Source organism: Ochotona curzoniae, unplaced genomic scaffold (assembly GCF_017591425.1).
Source record: "Ochotona curzoniae isolate NIBS_2020 unplaced genomic scaffold, NIBS_Ocur_1.0 scaffold_4701, whole genome shotgun sequence".
Lineage (NCBI taxonomy): Eukaryota > Metazoa > Chordata > Mammalia > Lagomorpha > Ochotonidae > Ochotona > Ochotona curzoniae.
In genome coordinates, this window is record NW_024467122.1 from 83,175,264 (window position 1) to 83,197,019 (window position 21,756).

The following is a 21,756-nucleotide window of genomic DNA, read 5'->3' on the forward strand; positions in this document are numbered from 1 at the left end:
TGTACTTTCCTTCAGTAGTGCTTCAACTAAGTGCCTCTCCTACTGAGAAAACCCACAGATCACCAAGGCACAGAGCCAAGGTCAAGCCAACATCTGCAAGCTCGTCACAATTCCAATGCAGAATGCTGCACACTTCAGACAGGATGCTCTTCCCCTTGGATCCAGGGTTATCGGCCTTCTAGCTCTCTAACAGAATAGCTTGTATTTTTCTGTCACTTTTAAGTGGAGAACTTCCAAAAGCAGGACAAACATGAGAACAGGATTTTATTCCAAAGCAGAAAAGATGAAAAGGGAATTTCTTGACAGGTCCTGTATCCAACAGATATCTGGTTATCCACCACTTTATCAGGCACAAGAGCTTGGGACACAGGGCAGTCAGGCATCATCACTGCTCACACCAAAGCTCTAACCAAAGTCCCTTCAAGGCTGTCTTCAACAGGAGTGGGAAACGAACAATGTCTATAGCCCACCTACTATGTGTCTAGATTAACTCATCAGGGTAGTGGTAAGCATCAACAGGATACAAAGGACTGACTTAAGTGAACATTCTCATCAAAACTTCAGTCTTTGTTTACATATAGATTCTGATCCAACAAGTCTGGGATGGAAGCCAGGTGACACCCTGAGCAGTCCAGAGAACAGTCACTCCCAGCATCCTTCTCCAGGGCAGTTCTGAGACTCGACTGACACTATTCCTTGCCCACTAAGTATCACTGTTCATCCTGCAAACTACAGCTAAAGCTGCCTGACATCACACATGTAGTAAGAGAAAAGATGAACCAAGACTTCCCACACTAAACCTGTAATCCTGGAACACTACAAATTCACAACCCAAGGAGAAACACAACTCAGAATTTCTTTCTTAATACACATTCCATTCAGGACAAAGTATTTTAGTTTATACCTTCCGCTCCCTAAAGATGACTACTTTATTTTCAACGTTTTACAGGAAAATAAAAAGGCAAACATTTCACACCTTTCCCTCTTCTGGAATGTCGACTCATTCAGCATGAAGGAGTTCAGGAACCACCACCCAAACTCCACTTCAGTTTGGACTAAAGGCACTTCAGAAACTGCAAGTGCAGACAGGACTGGCTGCTAGGTTCACTTCTTTTCAAAAATCAGAACAAAGAATTCTAAAGGGAAGTTCCATGGGGAATAAATCCCTATTCTGAAGAAATAAAACTTGATGGTTACAAAGATCTATACAAATTGGCCAAAACAATCTTTATCTTCCACTAGCTTTTCCAAGTATATTTCTGTTACTTCATCACAAATTAATGTGCTCATCCCAAACCCATAGTCTTCTCAGTGCTTCATAAATTTTTCATTTGCTGATCTAAAAAATTTGTTGGATTTCTGAGCTGGTTGTTTCCTCAGGTCTCTATTTTCATTACAGAATTCCTATGTACAGCCAATGGACATTGAAAGGGTGCCCTCCTCCTTTGATCGGCAACATCAACATTTCAGAACTACTGAAACCACCTGGGCAGAACCCTCAAGTACGTGACGCACTGGGACCCTGGCTTCATATCACGTAGCCATTCTCCATCCTGAGGTACTGGAATGGTTGGGAGACTGCGTATGGTACAGTTTGCAAACACATTAACACACGTTGCAGACTGGGACCAGCACGTAGCACAGCAAGGTAAGCTGCCACTTTTGATGCCAGCATTTCACATCAGAGTCCCAGTTCAAGTCCCAGCTCCTTTGCTTCTGAAATGCACCAGGGAAGGCAGATACCGGCCCAACCTTGGGCCCTTGTCATCCAAGTGGAGACCAACCTAGAATTCTTGGCACCTGACTGTTGCAGCAACTTGTGAGACAAAGCAGCAGTTAAACAGACACACCTAAGCCCTGTCTCTCTTCATCTGCCATCTGCATTTCAGATAAATAACTCTTATTAAAAACACATAAAACACACAGCATTTATCATCATTTTAATTTTTTTATGCCAAAAAAAAAAAAAAACTGTAAAGGCTGGCAGAGGGCAGTCCATAGAGATGGATAAAACCCATTACTTCTAACCTAAAAATGCAAGCATTACAGGAAAACAATGTAAGTGTAATACAACACTCACAAGTAGTAAGTTCAAGCATATTGGCTGGAAGTACACAGAAAGCATATATCTCAGGTTTGTCATTTACTACTTGTTTGATCCTTGGCATAAATTACTAAAAATATTTGCTTTTCCTATTATAAAAATATCTCAAACACAAAACAAAGGCTTATCATTAAATTGGTAATCACAATGGTTTCAAAACCAACAACAAAATTCCCAAGGACTTTAAAACTTTGCCAAATACAGACACACTAGAAGTGATGTATGCCAACCAAGTTTAAAAATAACTACTGGGCCTGGCACAATAGTTTAATGGTTAAGGACCTCGCCTTGAACGCGCTGGAATCCCATATAGGCACAGGTTCTAATCCCGGCTGTTCCACTTCCCATCCTGCTCCCTACTTGTAGCCTGGGAAAGCAATCGAGGACGGCCCAAAGCCTTGGGACCATGCACCCATGTGGGAGACCTAGAGCAAGTTTCTGGCTCCCAGCTTCAGATCAGTGCAGCACCAGTCATTGCGCTCACTTGGGGAATGAATCATCGGATGGAGGATCTTCCTTTCTGTCTCTCCTCCTCTCTTGTATATTTGACTGTCCAATAAAAATAAATTTTTAAAAAATAAAAATTTTAAAAACTCAATTCAAGAATAAAGGGACATACATCATAAAATAAATAGATATCAGGGTCAGCGCCGTGGCACAGTGGGTAAAGCCACCACCCAAGACACCTACATCGCATTGGGCACTTGTTAGTATACTGAGTGCTCCACTTCTGATCCAACTCCTGTTAAAGGGCTGGGAAAAACAGGGGAAGATGGCCCAAGCGTTTGGGCCCTGGACACATAAGAGAGATCTGGATGAAGCTCCTTGAGCCTGACTTCAGCTTGGTCCAGCCCTGGCCTTTATGGTCATTTAGGGAGTGAACCAGCAGATGGAAGATCTCTCTCTCTTTTTCTCTCTTTCTGCTTTTCAAATAAATAAAATAAAAATCTTGAAAAAATAACAAGAAAGTTTCAACTTAAGATAACCTGAAGAGCCCAATCATCTAGTTAGAGTGTCAGAAACAATCATACTTACTTGCTTTCTTCATCCAAAAGATAGAGCAGTCCTGTTGGTTTTTTGCTAATGAGATTTATGCAACAGCTATTATCAATATAATCTATATTATGCCAGCTGATGCCTTCCATTCTGTACTCCTCCTAGAAGAACAAAATAACACAATAACGATTTATTCATCTTGCATAAAATATTACATATGCAATAAGAAGGATTTTTAAAAAGCTTTTAACAGCCATAAAAGAATGATCTAACATTTTAAAAAACATTTTTAGCATATTTATTTGAGACAGATACACAAATAGTGAGCTTGCTGCTTCATTCTCCAAATACCTGCACCTAGAATCGGGCGGCCAGAGCATAGGACAGCACCCCAGCATCCCATATGAGAGGAAGGAACCTAAAACTAGGCAGATATGCCTAGGCAGATAGGCAAAACCCTATCCCCAATGACCACACTAGAAGGATTTATGATTTCAACTAAACTCTTGGTACAATGTACATGAGTTTTACTTAAAAAGTGCATATAACTGGGCCCAGCGCAGTAGCTTAGCACCTAATGTCCTTGCCTTACAAGGCAGACTCGCTTCCCATCCAGTTCCCTGTTTGTGAACTGGGAAAGCAGTGGAGGATGGCCCAAGGACTTGGGACCCTGCACCTGAATGGGAGACCCAGGAGAGGCTCCTGGCTCCAGGCTCCCAGCTCCTGGCTTTGGATCAGCACAGCTCCAGTCACTGCGGCCATCTGGGGAATGAGTCAATGGACAAAGGATCTTTCTCCCTATCTCCTACACTCTGTAGATTGACTTTCCAATAAAAATAATTATAGCTTTTTAAAAAGGTGATATAACTGCTTTGTTTATAATTCTTTTTCTGCAGCCATGCCAATCAAAATTGTTGGATTTCTTTTAGTCACATTATCTAATGAAATCACAAAAGAAAAACAGGACAGTATTTGAGGCCAGCACAGTGCTCAACAGGCTAAACGTCTACCTGCAAGTGCCAGCATCACGTTTGTTCACTGGCTCTTGTCCTGGATGCTCTAGTTCCGATCCAGTTCTCTATTTATGACCAGAGGAAGCAGCAGAGGACCCGAAGCCATGTAAGAAGCTCATGGTTCCTCGCTTTGATGGGCTCAGTTCCAGCCATGGTGGCCATTTGGGGAGTGAGTCAGCAGAACAAAGATCTCTGTCTCTTCTCTCTGCATCTCTGCCTTGCTAGTAATAAATAAATATAGGATTGCTCAAAAAAAATACAGCAGTATTTTTTTTTTAAGTCATAAGAAAATGGAGACACAACTTTATTTTGGTGCGAAAACCAATGTAAAGTCTCTAATAACATGAATTTTTCAACAACTTTATGAAAAACCACTCATGTACTGATTTAAAAATTTCTGCACCAAAAGAAAATGATCTTTCAAATCCACTTTTCAGAAACTTTTTGAAATGCATTCATGTATAATGACTGTAAAACATCAACAGGAACTGTGCTTGCTGGATCATCAACAATGATGCAATCTCTAGGAAAAGTGAGAATACCAGGTCCTCCAATGATCCATGGAATAAGTCCATGGAAGTCACATACTCTTTGGCAAAATGAAATCCTAACAATATTTGTTAAAACTAAAAAGACTTCCAAATTTCAAATCTAAAAGACTCAAAAACTCAGGCCTTAAGTAACTACTTCAAGTACCTTTAAGCAGCACTCATTTTTCCAACCTTGTCCTGTGTGCTGGGAAATATTCTCTTATTTAACCATGCAATGGTTTTATTTTTAAACTATTGTTTTCATAAACAGCCTCCTGAGCATGTCAAGGTTGTACGCTAAGGAAGATATCCTGTTTAACTGATAGCTTCAGCATTCACTGATAATACTTGCTGAAATACTTCCTTTTCATTTTTTGCTTACTTATTTACCAATTTTTTCATAATTACACAGCTTCTCATCTTCTAGACAAGATTTACTTCTTGGGTTTGAAAAACAGGTCACTCTGGCTTGACACATTCCATTCTGACAGGTATTTTTTTTTTCTTCACTATTTATATTCTCTTTATTTAGAATTTCAGTACCTCTTATTTATTTGACAGGCAGAAGGACAAACAAGACAGATAGGACCTGTTATTTGCTATTTCACTACCCAAACATCGACCAGAGCCCAGGCCTGTGCAAGGAGGAGACCAAGGGCCAGAAAGTCCAACCACAGGGACACAGTGACTTGAACTCCCTGCTCTAGCAAGGAGCCATAATCAGGAGTCAGAGCTTGGCAACGCACCAAGGCATTCGGTTATGGGACATGAGTGTCCCAACCACTCGCCCAAACGCCTGTCCCTTAACTTGATAACTTTATCATTCTTTATTTTTACTCTGTAAAGCAGAATGGATCCTAGAATAAACTTGTTACCCTAATCAGGAAAAGTAAATGCCTAATGCTTGCCTTTCAATGATGATTTTTAAAGTAAAAAATTGCTATGTAAAGATAATTCTTAAGATAAAAGCTTAACAAATGAAGCTGTCACTAGTAACGCCACCATCCTATGTTTGAGTCATCTTGTACTGAGCACTGGTTTGAGCAGTGCCTGCTCCGCTTCCAATCCAGCTCCCTGCTAATGTGCCTGGGAAGACAACAGAAGAAGGACCAAATGCATGGGTCCCTGCCACACAAGTGGGAAACCAGAATAGTGTTCTGAAGTCCTGGCCAAGGCTGCCCTATTTCTAGCACTTACAGAAGGAATCAGGAAAGGAAAATTACCTCTCTCCTCTCCTACACTCCTTCCTTATCTCTCTGTCATTCATAGAAGTAAATGAAACCATAAAGAAAAGCTATCGAGAAAGGTGCTTTCCCCAGGTCTTCTTTGCAGCATAGATAATAAGCATGATAACCAGCCAGAATGTTAGGATCTGTACAGATAGCAGTGTTAGTCCAACATTCTCTTCCCTCTTCTTCTCAACAGTAATCCAAATCCTTCTTTACACCTATTTTACTGTTCTCTAATCAGAGCCACATAATACATGTTACTTTTTTTTTTTTAACTCAATGTATCTTTGACAGACACATTAGTGTTGCTGGAAGTGCCTAAAGTTCGTTTGTTTACATTGCTGTATGGCAAGAGTTGTGAAACACCACCATCATTTTGTTTTGTCTATGGCTGTTTCCTAGATATAACCACAGAATTGAGATCATACGGCCTTCACATTTTGGTGGGGGGGGGGGGTGAATGATGTTTTCATAGTTGATTAGGGTGAGAAGGATCAAAGGTTAAGCAAAAATGGATGAGACCAGTATCCCAAATTTCCTTTTTCTTCTTCCTGTATCATGGAAATGGGGGAAATAAGGAGAGAAGCTGCACCCAGCCTCCCTACCACCTCAGTAACCAGGGATGGGGAACAGCCACCCGATGTCATCCTAGGGTCCCTAGTGTAGAGCATGCCCCAAGGGTTCTGTTTAAGTGGTTTCTCTAATTCTGAAATGCTGTCAACCTCATCAGTCCAAGGATGAGGAAATCCTTCCAAGGTCCATTAGCAGACACAGTCCAACTTAAGAGTCTCCATTTACCACGATACTTGCTGTCAACACTTGGCTGGGGTAACTGAGCAATTTGCTCTGCCCTCCTTCTGCTGTGATACCAGATGTCCTCTGCAGACCCCAATGGACTGCCATTATCTTCCATGAGCATCTGGGCCGTCCATTGCTCCCTCTTATCCACTGAGGAGGCCCAGTTCTGACACATGCACTCCATGGTCAGACCAAAAATCCTGCATCTCCCCATGGTTTGAGTTCAACTGGGGGGATCCCCACACAAAACTCATCTGATGTGATCCCAGACCTGATTCACATGTGCTTGTCAATATGGGTCTGACTCAGTCCCACCATCCACATCAGTCTACACACACAAAAGTAGTTGCAACTGCTGGGTCCATTCTATTTCCAACCCCATCTCTTATTAAATAATGGATATTATGGCCCAACCCAACCCTGCCCATCACAAATTTGGCCCTCACAAACATCTGAAGGATCTGCAGCCTAGTCAAGGACTCCCAACAACCCCCCACTGGGCACACACCATGCCTTGGTTCTTACTGCTTGTCAGTATGTACAGCAGACTGGTCCAGTCTGTCCCACATCCCATTCAGCTCTCACATATCAATGTGAGTTGAAGCCTAGTTCAACCCAACCAACCCCACTATCCAGTCCATACTCAGGCTGGCAGGTGACACCACCTATCTAGCCAGGCCTGCCCCCAGCTCCGGTTCTCGTATTTACAAGTGAGAGTTGCAGTCCATCAGAGAGGTACCTATCATTCCCTTACTTGACCTACTCCCAGATCTTGTACTCTCCAGAAGGTTTTGCAATCTAACTTGACAAGATCTGTCCCCATTCCTAGTACTTGCCACCTGATGCTGCAGCAAAACCCAATCAGCCTGCTCTTACTCTGGCTTATGCATGCACTAGTGGGTACAGTTGGTTAGCCCAGCCTGGCTCTCCCCCTAACCCAGATTACATGCATCCAACCAGCATTGCAGCCCTGCAGGTCTTATCTGCCCCAAGTCCTAGTTCTCACACTTACCAGCAGGAGCAGTGGCCCAGCAGGGAAGCCCCACTATCCCCTTCCACAAGGTTCCCACCCCAACCCAGAGTTTCACATGTGCTGGTGGGTGCTGCAACCTAGTACTGCCCAGTCTGCCCCCATCCCTGGCTCATGCAAAATGGTAGGTTGATAACCTGGGCTGGCATGACCCACACTCAAGCCTGGCTCTTGCACATGACAATGGGCTAAGGTTTGTTCCAGCCCTGCCCAGCTGTCCCCTCCAGAACCAACCCACATATTTTCCGAACGGTGGAGCTACCTTGCCTTCCTTGACCAACACCCAGGCCTGAATCACGTGCTCACCAGCAAGAGTTACGGCCCACCAGGGGCATTTTTTAAGGTCCCCCCCAGACCCAGATCTCACACATTCCAGTAGGAAGCTAGGACCTTACCAAGTTGTAGTCTGCCCCCTCCGTCAGCCTTTGTATGAGCTGGTGGATGTTGTGGTCTCGCCTATCCCAGTCCTGTTCTTGGGTATGCCTATGGGTGCTGCAGCCTGGACCAGCCTGCCTATTTGCAGCCCCAGTACCCATGAGTGTTCCAGGGGTCCATGGTCATGCCTAATTTAGCCCATCACTACACCCAGATCTTAGGCAAACCAGAGGACATTGCAGTTCCATAGGGATGTGCTCACACATCCCCCACAGAATCTGACTCCAGACCTGATTCACTCATATGCTAGCTAGTACCATGGCCTACCCTAACATTACCCATCCTCTGTTCCCACTCTCATTGGTAGATACTAGCCCTGCCAAGTAGCCCTAGCTTTTGTGTGCACTAGCGAGTGGTGGTCGGTGGTGATCCATGCTATGTATCAGTCTGACCCAGAGTGGTCCTCCAGCTTCCTCCCTCCAAACTGCCCTGTCTCAGCCCCCTCGTTTACCTGCCAAGCCCAGTGGCCTTGTCGATGGTAGCCCCTCAGAAGTCATTACTCACTGGCAATATACTCCCTCACTGGTCCTCACTCTTGCTCCTTTCTCTGATCAACCTACAGCACCTGTGCTCGGGAGCCACAGCACAGCCTCCCGAAGCCCAGTCTTCCAATGGGGTGATGTGCTGGCCTGCCCACTACGGTCCCAAGCTCAACGCATGTGTGCTGGCCTGGAACCTTACCCTTCCACACAACTAAAATCTAGGCCCATTCAAACTTCCCTAGGTTTCAGTTCACCAGCACACCAGGCCAGCATACTAACCCAGGGCTCTCTCCTTCCCTTCCCCTACCTCTCCTAGGACCAAGCAAGGTGGGGAATTCCCCAGGCTTACATCCTTGGGTCCCTTCACAACCCCGCCGACAACATCCACCAGGCCCCCACGAGCCCGCTGCCCCCAGGATGCACCTGGCACAAATGGTCAAGACCAACCCTGGGCACACTGAGCACCAGCCTACATCAGAATGATTGGATCCTGATCAGGACAGGCGGCAGCAGTACCTGTAACCCTCCAACACCATCCGCCAGGTGATGCTCAAGTGACTGGGTTTCCACCCTCTACATGGAGACAAACTGATGGGATCGCACCAACTGACTTACCCACCACCTCCATACAGCATCTCTTCAATTTACATGACTCTCCAATGCTTGGGACATCAGTCTTTTCCATTTTAGTCATTCCGTTGTGTAAACACCTAGGTGTTTTTCATTATAATTTAAATTTTCCCCCCAAAATGGGAAAGGAGACAGTATTGGAGGGTTACAGATGAAACTGCCACCTGCAGCACCAATGGCAATAGCTGGAAACCCAACTGCTCCCCTTCCAATCCTGTACACATGGGCCCCTGTATCCATGTGGGAGAACTGGAAGAAGCTTCTGCCCCTGGCTTGGGAACAGCCCAGACACAGCCACTGCTGCCATTTGGGGAGTGACTCAAAGGATCAAAGACATGCCCCCACACACACACACTTTCTGCCTTTCTGAAACTCTACCTTTTTTTTTTTTTAAGATTTATTTTATTTTTTTATTGGAAAGGCAGATATACAGAGAGGAGAGACAGAGAGGAAGATCTTCAGTCCGATGATTCACTCCCCAAGGGAGCCGCAACGGTCGATGCTATGCTGATCCAAAGCCAGGAGCCTCCTCCGGGTATCCCGCTCGGGTGCAGGGTCCCAAAGCTTTGGGCTGTCCTTGACTGCTTTCCCGGGCCACAGGCAGGGAGCTGGATGGGAAGAGGGGCTGCCGGGATGTAGAACCGGCGCCCATATGGGATCCCGGGCGTGCAAGGCAAGGACCTTAACCACTGTGCCACCGCACCGGGCCCAACTCTACCTTTCAGATACCCAAGGATCAAAGACTGCACTCTCTCTCTCTCCCCCTCTCTCTGTAACTCTATCTTTCAAATAAATAAAATATTTATTTTTAAATGAGAAAAACATTTCCCTATGTTTACTGCCCATTTAGGTACCACCTTTTATGATGACTCTATACAGGATAACAAATGTTAGGACCCATCTCTCATGGTTCTGAATTCAAGTGAAAAGTTTTCAGTCTATTTTCATTATACTTGTTATTGGGTGTTCTGGTGGGTACTGCTTATCAGAAGCTCTCTTCTCCTACTTCAGTAAGAATTCCTTGTGAAAAGTTGTAAAACAGAAATGAATAAAACTTTGTCAAATTATTTAATACTAAATATTATCAAGACGTTTTCTTCTTTGTTAATAACTGGCAGATAATATAATATACCAGCAATATCTAGAAAAACTCCGGGGCCAGTGCAGTGTCTCAACTGATTGGCCCTCCACCTTCAAATGCCAGCATCCCACATGGGCACCAGCTCATGTCACAGCTGGCTCCAGGTTCTATTCAGCCCCTGCTTGCACACTGGAAAACATCCAGGGTGGCTTAAGTTCTTGGGACCCTGCACCTATGTGGGATACCCAGAAGAGGTTTCTGACTACACATAGGCTCAGCTCCAGCCGTTGAGGCCATTTGGGGAATGAGTGAACCAGCAAATGGAAGATCTTTCTGTGTCTCCTCTCCCTCTTTCTCTCCTTCTATCTGTAACTTTGCATTCCCAATAAAAGTAAAATATTTAAAGAAAAGAAAAACATTAGCTGGTTCTGTTATATTATCTTTTCTGCATAGTCTTAGACTGTGTTTCTTAATGTTTGCTAAATATTAAAAGGAGCTGGCACTATGATCAGGTTAAGCCCTGCCTAACACAGTATCATCACACCTGAGTGTTGGTTTGAGTCTTCACTGCTCCACTTCCAATCCCGCTCCCTGCCAAAGTGCTTGGGGAAAAGCAACAGAAGATGGCCCAAGTGCAGTGGCTGTATGGGAGAGCTATACAGAGCACCTCGCCTCAGCCTGTCCCAATCCTGGCCACTGCAGCCATGGAAATAAGAAATCAGCAGATTTTTTCTATTCCAATCTAATAAATTCTATATTTTGAGTAAAATATCTTTAAACACACACACTTAACCAAACTGGATAATAAACTTATCCTGATCCCCAAAATGCGTTCAAAATTGTATTTTTCCCCACTGCACACAAGAAATTTAGTCAGACTGAAATTATTTCTACTTTCAACATTAGTAAACCAACATTGGAGCTGCCTTGACTTGCAATGTTCTTTATGAAAATATTTGCATTTACATAAGCAATTTAATAATCACTGAGTCAAATGAACTTCATCTACTTCCTTCCTAACATATATATTGTTCTCGTGTACTTTAGAGCTATTTGAACACTTATTTTTCCTCTAATTTAGTTAACAATGATATAGATTCACCACTTCTTTATAATTTTCACTGCTCTTCATTCCTTCCTACATCTCTGAGCTATAATCAGAGACCTATTAGTTACTGCCTAAATTACAAGTCTTGGCTTAAAGCAAAAATATCCTCTTCTCTTCTAGCTTCTATTGCAGAAGTAATTTTAGCACTAGGATGATCTCTTCTTCCAGTGAAAACTGGATTTTTTTTCTATGCAGCTGATCCTGAGAATACTAGAAATTGACACTATTTTGTGCTCGCTTTGGCAACACATATACTAGAAATTGAGACTATTTTAACCCAAGGGTTAAAATTGTGAATGATGAAAATGGAAACTCATTCCTCATGGTATTTGGACCACAGCTGGTTCATCTTTACTGTTAGCATGCACCCTAAATTCTATAGGAGCAACCAAGGCTCTTTCCCTTGCTTTTAGGTCTGGAGAAACTTCTGCTCAGCTCCTCAGACTCCTAATTAAGCCTGGGTACCCATATCATACCAGTCACCCATGATATACCATCAATAATACATTCTAGTCCCACAAGAATAGGAAAATATATCTGGGAACAAAACAGTCCCAAAATGCTGGGCTCCCCTCCCTGAATTCCCTTCCTCCTAGATGTAGGCCCTATGGAGATTCTCTTATGTGAAAGTACCCCAATAGCTTCAAATACGTTTTGTTCATATTTTTTCACTGTTCTCTAAGGATAGTTTAATCCAAATCTTTGGGTCTCCATCATCAGAACTGGATGAAGAAACTTAAAAGTCATTAGGTGAAGCCCAGTAAGATCCATATAATTTGCATTTTCTACAATCAGTACTTAATTAGCACAAAGGCCAGCACACAAGTGTTATCCATTTACAAGTGTTTTCCATTTAGCAGCAGCTAAATATCACAGGGACTCTCTGCTGTCTGACTCCACATCAGCTTGCCCACTACCTTGATTCAGGACTCAGGATCACTCCTCCAGACAACATCCAGGCTCACAGATGGTCTCCCTCCTCCAAGTAGCCTCTGCTCAATTTACCTCCAATTCAATTTCTCAGCCACACACGTTACGCAGCTGACATCAATAAAGACTCAATTTAACTTTCAGTATATTGTTGTCCTCATCTTACATTCTGTCCATATTAACAATTTGGCAGGCTCAAACACACTGTTCAAGTACTCACTGCTGGTTAATCTTTAGAGGTCTAAAAGGCTTCACATGAGCTCTTTAGCTTAACCCTGATTACAGAAGTCACAACTCCATGTGTACAAACAACATAAGGACAAAACCTGGAACTGAATCACAAGGATATTGAAATTTTTCTTAATGATCTTTTAAGAGTTTGTTTTTATCATTTTTCAATTTCTGTAACTAATTTTGTGTTCTAAGGAACTGAGGAAATCACTAGTTACCCACATCATACAAGGCAGCTCATATGACTAAATCCTTGTTTTGCGTCCATCAGGATCCCATATGCATGCCAGTTTATATCCCAGCGGCCCTGCTTCCCTCCACAAGCTCCCTGCTTGTGGCCTGGGTAAGCAGTCGAGTTTGCTCCAAAGCCTTGGAAACCTGCACCCGCGTCGAAGACCAGGAGGAGGCTCCTGGTTTCGAATCTGTTCAATTCTGGCCATTGCAGCTACTTGAGGAGTGAACCAGCAGATGGAAGATCTTTCTTTCTGTCTCTCCTTTTCTCTGTAGACCTGCCTTTCCAATAAAATAAAATAAAATAAATATTTTTTAAAAATAATTAAAAGATGAATTAATTTTGTTATTAACAACCTTTTAAATCTATGCTGGTTTCAAAAAATTTTTCACAAACTGTGAAGATATCTCATATAGATTTCAAAAATATTTTCCATTAAAATAAATGCATCTTTTAATTCTCATGAATATTTAAAAGGGGTCCTCTTACAGACAAGATCAAAAAGTAGCATGTCTTTTAAATGTTCCATAAATAACAAAGGCACACCCCACTAGGTGTCAGCATAGTTGGTAGAGCAGGTAACCTGCCACCTGCTATGCCAGCATCCCCTATGGGCACCAGTTCACGTTTCAGCTGATCTGTTTCCAATCCAGTCCCTGTTAATAGCCTAGAACGGGCGGTGCAAGATGGCTCCCATAACCTGATCCCATCACCCACATGGGAGACCCAGAAGAATCTCCAATCTTGTGGATTTAACCATGTGACCTGGATTAGGAAAATGCCAGGCTGGGTTGACTGTTCCAACTGGTGCATGCGTATGTTAGAAATTGGTGTGGGTTGGTTGGACTTTGCCACATCATCAGCAGGCAGATGCTGGCACGGGAGGCAAATTCTGTCAAGGTAAACCACAGAACCATCTGGAGTGCAAGATCTGAGAGTGGGAGTGAGTCCATTAGGGAAACAGTGGGCACCTCCCTCTTGGGTTGCCATTCCCACTGGTGACCATGGGAACCAGGACTGGGGCAGGCATGGCTAGACAGAGTGACACCAGCTGGCACGTGTATGAGCTATTAGTGGGGCTGGTTGAGCTGAACTAGGCTTCAATGCCCATTGACATGTATGAGAGCTGAATGGGATGAGGGACAGACTGGACCAGTCTGCTGTACACACTGGCAAGCACCAAGAAAAAGGGCATGGGGCGGGCCTGGTGGGGGTCATTGTGGGTCTCTCTGACTAGGCTGCAGCTCCCACTGGCATACGTGAAAGCCAAGTGTGTTGTGGTAGAATCGGGATGGGTTGCAACATCGCCAGGTTTGTGTAGAAGAAAGGACTGAAGACAACTGACAAGCAATTGCAACCACCAGCATGTGCATAAGCTGACTGGGGCAAAGAACTGTGCCGGACCCTGTATTGGCAAGCTCACACAAGAATCAGGACTGGGATCACTTAAGACAAAGTTTCTTTGGGGAACCCCTAAATTGAACTGCTGGACTCAGAACCCCTACTATGGAGAGAACTGCAGGTTCCACGGTCTGATCATAGAGTGCATGTGTCGGAGTTGGGCCTCCTCAGTGGCTTAGATGGAACAGTGTGGACAGCATATCCATGTGCACATGGAAGACATGGCAGTACACTGGAGTCTGCACAGAACACCTGATACCACAACAGAAAGCAGAGGACAGAACAAACTGATCAACAATCCCAGCCAAGTGTTGGCAGCAAATATCTGGGCAAATGCAGACTCTAAGGTAGACTATGTCAATCAGGGGATTCTGGAGAGATTTCATCATGCTTCGAGTGGAGAGATAAGCAGTAATTCAGAATTGTTGAACTCTCAAAACCTCTTGAGCAGGACCCTCAGAGCATGCCCCACATCAAGGACCCTGGGGTGGTGTCAAGTGGCTGTCCTCCATCTCCATCCCAGTGTGCAGAGGCGTTTGAGAGGCTGGGTGTGACTTCTCTCTTGTCTCTCTCCTTCCCCCAGAAACGGGAAGTAAAAAAAAAAAGAGAGAGAATGTGGAAATGGTGATCTCACTCACCTTCCTGTAGCCCTTGACCCTTATTCCTCTAGATAACTATGTAAAAATTAAAAAATAAAAATACTTAATGGAGAGAAAAAAAGAGACAAAACAATCCCTACTTAATAATCCTAAATATGTGTTAGCTAATATTACCATAAAAGGTATTAGCTCTTCAAGATTCTGTGGTTTACATCTTCTGCATTCATCAAGCAGCCAGTACTAACGTATCTTATGCTGCTGTTAACCAGCATTAAACCCTTCGAGCCAAAAACAGTGCTTAAAGCCACACAGGGAGCAAGTGACATACATGACATCTTTTCATTCAAAGGTATATTCCAAAAAGCACATACTGACAGTCTAAACACATAAAATAACACTGTATAGCGGGGCTGAGAAACTATGCCCTGATTTGCCCATTCGTTTTATGATATAAAGATACTATGTGTATTAAATACAAAACTTAAAACATTTATTATCACTGTGACATCAGAGAATGGGGGGGTGACAAGACAAGTATGCACATGTACTCACTTGCTCCAATTTGAAGATGTGCTGATTAAAGTAGTGTTGCAAACGTTCATTAGCAAAATTAATACAGAACTGCTCAAAGCTATTATTTTCATAATCTTCAAATCCAAAAATATCAAGAACACCAATGGACAAAGTCTAGAAAATAAGGCAAAATTTTGGCTTAAATATTGCAATCAGATTTATTTACTACATACTACTGAACCAAAAGATAGCTAAACTTAATTAAATACTTTTTTTTTTAAAGATTTACTTATTTCTATGAAAAGCAGAGTGACGAATAGAAGCAGAGAGACAGACACAGAGCTGGTCCAGCACCTGGTTCACTTCCCTGCTGGCAACAACTAGGGTTGTACCATGCTGCAACCAAGAGTTCTCCCATACAGATGGCAGGCCATCATGCTCTGCTTTCACTGCATTAGCAGGCATCTGGACAGCAACTGGGGTGTCCTGCATTGTTTTTAAAAAAATGCATTTGAGGGCGTGGCGCAGTAGCCTAGTTGCTAAAGTCCTCGCCTTGTATCTGCTGGGATCTATATGAGTGCTGGCTGTGCCATTTCCCTTCCACCTCCCTGCTTGTGTCCTGGAATGGCAGTAGAGAATGGGCCAAAGCCTTGGGACCCTGAACATATGTGGGAGACCCAGAATAAGCTTCTGGCTCATGGCTTTGGATCGGCTCAGTTCCGGCCATGTAGCCATTTGAGGAGTGAATCAGTGAACAGATCTTTTTCTTGGTCTCTCCTTTTTTTAAGTCTGACTTTCAATAAAAATAAATCAATCTTTAGAAAAAAAAATTTGTTACAGTACTATTTATAGTACAAAAATGAATTACATATGTTATAATTTCTTATGTAATCTTTGTTCCAGTGCTTTTTCTTAAGTCAAAATTGGTCTAAAAAGTAAAGTCTGGTAATTAAAGAAAATTCACTATTTTACACACAAAACACTTAATTTTTACAGGAGAACTTATGGTACACAACATATTACGTATTACAAAATTATGAAAATTAATACAGATAAAATATAACCAAAAATGTGCATTATCTCAATAGACCTTGGATAGAAAATGCAAGTTTAGACACTGTGATTATATTTATATAAAAGAATTCTGCATAGATACATCACTGGAATATAAACAATGTGTGGAATAAAAGGTGAATATGGCCATTAAAAAACAAAGAAAAGGTGATTCTGATTATATGATTCTGTTTTCAAATTTCATGCACTAACATGTTTATTAAAATGGTGTTCACAAAAAGAAATTTTAATGTAAGGCATCTTTTACCTTGGCATTGTGCTCCAAATCTTTACTATTCAGCAGTGCATGGTTAATTCGAAAAACTATCCAGTCAAACAGCGCACTATACAGAGACTTAGCCATGGAGTTCCTCACTGTAACAGCCTGAAAAACAAGAAACATGTTAGAACAGCACAACTAGCAGGAACCCAAGACACTGAAACTGAGAGAGTTCCACTCATCTAATATAGAAAGTCTGTGATCCTTCTCTCAATATTAACAGGATGTAATTGACATCCCTATCTGCACTCATTAATTCAGTGCCACTTAGGGATTCTAACCTAAAATAGTTACAAACGTTAAGAAACAAAATTCAGGTCAGTCAGTTCAAAATATTGTTAAGTGAATTGTTCTTCCCAAAGAAAAGAAAGCATAATGGGAAGTTAATAAATGATTTTGTCAGACAAAAGGGGAAAGACCATTCTAAGAAGAGGAATAAACTGTCAACAAAAAGGCACTAATACTCATGTACTCCTACCACACTCTTACACACACAATATACCACAACACACTCCTTAGCTGTTTTCAGCCTGCCACGTTGGCTTCTATACTTACTCCATACCAAGAAAATAATAACCATTCTTCATCACAACCTATGAAACCTATCTTCTCCTCACTCACTCCAGGCTTTCTTCAGTTTACGGAAATCCTCTGTACTAGCGGCTTTTTTACTAAGTTAAAATTTACTAAGGTAAACTTATCATTTAGAAAGCATTCAACTTACACAGAAAGCAAGCATCTTATGCTATTAACTCCTGCACTCGCAGTGTAGATACTCATTATGGACGGGCTGACTGTGGAAGCTGTGGACTCAAGCAGGTAGTTTTATCCCTGTTCTGGAGAGCCAGACAGTCACACATCCTGCTTCTCCTATCCCACCTGGATGACCAGGGCCTAGGTGCTTCCAACTCTTAGGCTGCGGTTTACACATCTGCACAGTGGCGGTAACACCATAAACTAATTCATCAGTGAAAAATTCATTTCTGAATTTAAAGAAAAATACATGAAAGATATAAGTCTCCAGATCAAAACTAATTAAACACCAAGGGAAAGACTCAATCAAATTCTCCACCTCAATATTAGAAACTTGCTGACAGAACTCAGAGTAACAGCAATATGAGTTCAGAAGTATACTGAGGTGAGGCATCAACAAACAACAGCAGAACCTGTATCTCTCCAGCAAAATAACCAGAATGCAGACAATCTGATCAAATTCAGCACAAAGAAAATGCTTTAACACTACACAAAACATTTAGAATACACAAAACATTACCACAACTAACTTCATAAATGTCAATTTTTATGTTCAAAGACCTTCAGATTAAAATAAAAACTAATATTTTAAAATATCACCATTTTTCAAAAGGGTGGTTTGTTTGCTTGAAAGTCTCAACTGGAGAGGGAGATGGACAGAAAGAATCTTCCATCTACTAGATCCCTCCCTACGTCTGGGTTTCCCACATCAGTGGTAGCGGTCCATCTTCAGCTTCTCTTCCCAGGCCACTAGCAGGCAGCTGGACGGGAAGTGCAGCACCAAGGACACAAACCAGAAACCACATGGGATGCCCGCATCCCAGGAACAGCCTTTACCACAACACCAGCTCCAAGATGTATCATTTTCCTGAAACACCACAGTCAGATGGAATCCAGATCCAGTAATACACTGCTCTATAATTGCCAATTTTAGGCTTGCAGTCATTTCTTCTGGTTCATAGTCCTGCTTATCAGAGTTTAGTCTCAAAAAGCCCAACTACCAAATACTATTCCACCAGCTACCCTGTGCCCAGACACACAGGACCTATCAAATGAACAAATCTGAGGCCTCCTGTGCATTGTGGTGCAAGAGGATAAGCCCCCATCTGCACCATCCCATATGCCCAGGAACAGTTAAAGCACCACAGGCTATCCAAGGGCTTGGGTTCCAGTCTCCCATGGAGTTATGGACTCCTGGCATTGACCTAGCCCAGCCACAACAGGTTAGGCCATTTGGAACATAAACTAGTGAATGGAAAAATCTCTCAATCTCTCCTCCCACCCTCTACCCCATCATTTTTCAAATAAATAAAATATTCATAATAAATAAATACATGGGTACTGCATTAAGTCACTATGTTCGCTGCACTCCTCTAACTGATTCGTCACACTGCTGCCAAAGTGTTCCTTGACAGGGGTTGGGGCACCTGGCCTGTAGGCCATATAAGGTCCAGGACATACTTTGGTCTAGCCCTGGCAAAGCAATCACAGGCTGGATTTGAAATTTCATAAATGTAAAACAGGCTAATTATTAAGTTAATAATGTTGTATGGCCCACAAATGATGCTACCATAAGCATTCAAATGGACCTTAGCAGTAAAACGTTTCCTACTATTGCAAGAAAACAAGATCAAATGCCTTTGCTGAGAACACTTTAACGGCTTTCCACTGCTCTTCACATAAAATCTGAAAACCTTTGAGGAAGTATGAGGAAGTAATTTAATTACACCCCTAATGCACATTTCTGAGCACAGTGGAGATTTTTTAAAATTTGTAAATTCATAAATGTAAAAAAAAAATAGCAAACAATTACAAAATTAACCTCAGAAAATCTCAAGTTAAAGGCAAGAGTCTAAATGAACATAAACAAATATTCTGTAATGAAAGACCGTAAAAATAAACACCAGGTTCAGTGGTGCATCAGGCTAATCCTACACCCTGTGCCACCAGCATCCCATATGGGTGCTAGTTCATGTCCAGCTGCTCCACTTTCAATCCAGCTCCGTGCTTGAGGCCTGGGAAAGCAGCTGAGGATGGCACAAAGCCTTGGGACCCTGCACCTGCATGGGAGACCCAGAACAAGATCCTGGCTCCTAGCTTTGGATTAACTCAACTATGGTCAATATAGCCATTTGGGGAGTCAACCAGCAGAACACCTTCTCTCTATCTCTTATATGCCTCTCCGTAAAATTTTCCTTTCGTATAAAAATAAGTAAATCTTGGGCCCGGCGCGGTGGCGCAGTGGTTAAGGTCCTCGCCTTGCACGCCCGGGATCCCATATGGGTGCCAGTTCTATCCCGGCGGCCCCTCTTCCCTTCCAGCTCCCTGCCTGTGGCCCGGGAAAGCAGTCGAGGACGGCCCAAAGGTTTGGGATCCTGCTCCCGCGTGGGAGACCCAGAAGAGGCTCCTGGCTTCGGATTGGCATAGTATCGGCCCGTTGCGCTCCCTTGGGGAGTGAATCATTGGACGGAAGATCTTCCTGTCTCTCCTCTCTGTATATCTGCCTTTCCAATAAAAAAATAATAAAAATAAATCTTTAAAAAAAAATAAGTAAATCTTAATATACATATATTAACACCAGGTGCTGGCACAATGGCTTATACGGTGAACCTTCCTCCTGTGGCACTGGCATCTCACTGAACACCAGTTCAAATTCCAACTGCTGCACTTCCAATCCAGTTTCCTGCTAATGGCCTGGGAAAGCAGCATAACATGGCCCAAGGCCTTGGGGCTCTGTACTCTCCTAGAAGACCCAGAAGCAGCTCTGTCTCCTAGCATCAGATTTGCCCAGTTCTGGCCATCACAGCCATGTAGGAAGTGAAACAGCAGATGTAAGGTCTCTCCCTGTAACTCATTCAGGCAAGTAAAATTTTGAATATATTTCATTACATACGTATATGAATACATTTTAATAAATATTTATGCATGTGAAACACACACACATATATACACATATCAAAACCTATATATATAAAAAATTGTTAAAATTTTGGGTTTTCTGTTATTTAGAAAGTAGCTCTGAGTAGCATACCATAAAACATGAGACCACAAGACAAGCCTACTTGGAGACACAGCAGAAGCGAGCCCAAAAGTGGCATAAGTGGGTCAGTGTCGGCCTAAAAATCACTTTGTGGAGTTCACTCACCACTTCCTCACTTCAGGGTTTTCTGATACTCTAACTGCACATTCATGTTCCATTTTTGTAATAATTGCCAGTTTGATTTCTTTTGACTATCATAAAAATACTCTTTAAAATGCTATTTTTCTACCATTTTCCTACCCTGACACTTGAGTGGCATAATGACAGCCACAAATCCTAACTGGCAGCTTCAGTTTACAGACAGAGTGGAAAGTTGTGCAGCAGGGCAAGATAACCTAGATTCAACAATGTGGAGGAAAAGAGAGACTGTGTCCTGGGGCCCCACCTTCCAGAGATCAAGTAGAACAGAAACATCAAAACAAACTGCAGAGCAGCAGTGAGCGATCACAAAGCAAGGTAACCGAAAGCTTGGTCCCAGGAAGGAACATGCCGCCTATCCATCCCAGTAACACAAGACTTACCAACACCACCAAAATGAAGATCCTTGGTGAAAAATGCTTAAAATTCAGTTTCAAGTTTCTAAGTCTTTGGAAACTTCTTGGTCAAATTTGACGAGTTCAGAATATACTTTTGCTGCTGTTGTTTTCATTTTTCAAGAGAAACAAATCACAAACTTCTCAAAAATTGATTTCATAGGAAATGTACTCACCTCTGCCAACTTGTATGGTAAAATAAGCTTTTCTCCCACTGTCACTGTTTTCCGCGTGACTAATGCTTCAAACAGCAACTCTTCTTTAACCTGCAGGGCAGAAAATGCAAATCCTATATACAACACCAAAGACGATAGGCTGAATCATTCTACTGAAAAATTAGAGACAGTGTTTGCATGAAATTAGCAAATATACAATTTAAAAAGCAAAAAAAAAAAAAAAAACAAAGAACAAAACTGGGCAACTTTAGTATTAGGTGTCCCACTCAACAGGAACTCTACCTCATCCAAAAACGAGTGAGAGACAGAGAGAGACAGAAGCAAAGAGATGAAAGAAAAACAGTTTAAAACACATCTTAAAAAAAAAAAAAAAAAAACACCTCTTTTCTTTTGTTTAGCCAGGGTTACTCATGGACAGCAGGTTCCCAACTACCTGAACCAACTGCCACTTTCCATGGTCTGCTGTTATGGGAAATTCAAGTTAGGAGTCAGAGCTGCTGAGAAGTAAACCCAGGTACCCAGATGTAAGAAGTGGACTCCTTAACCAGCATCGTAACACTTAACACATTAAAAGTCCTC

At 42.5% G+C, this 21,756-nt stretch overlaps 1 protein-coding gene across 1 annotated transcript in view; it reads right to left on the reverse strand.

Moving 5' to 3' along the window:
* The window catches only part of MYO9A (myosin IXA), a 221,086-nt gene that overhangs the window by 122,012 nt on the left and 77,318 nt on the right, over positions 1-21,756 (reverse strand). The window contains exons 9-12 of the mRNA XM_040969582.1: positions 21,178-21,267; positions 16,664-16,780; positions 15,382-15,516; positions 3,140-3,261 (exon numbers count right to left, since the gene is read on the reverse strand). Of these exons, the coding sequence (XP_040825516.1) occupies positions 3,140-3,261; positions 15,382-15,516; positions 16,664-16,780; positions 21,178-21,267 (464 nt within the window). The remainder of the gene's footprint in view (positions 1-3,139; positions 3,262-15,381; positions 15,517-16,663; positions 16,781-21,177; positions 21,268-21,756) is intronic.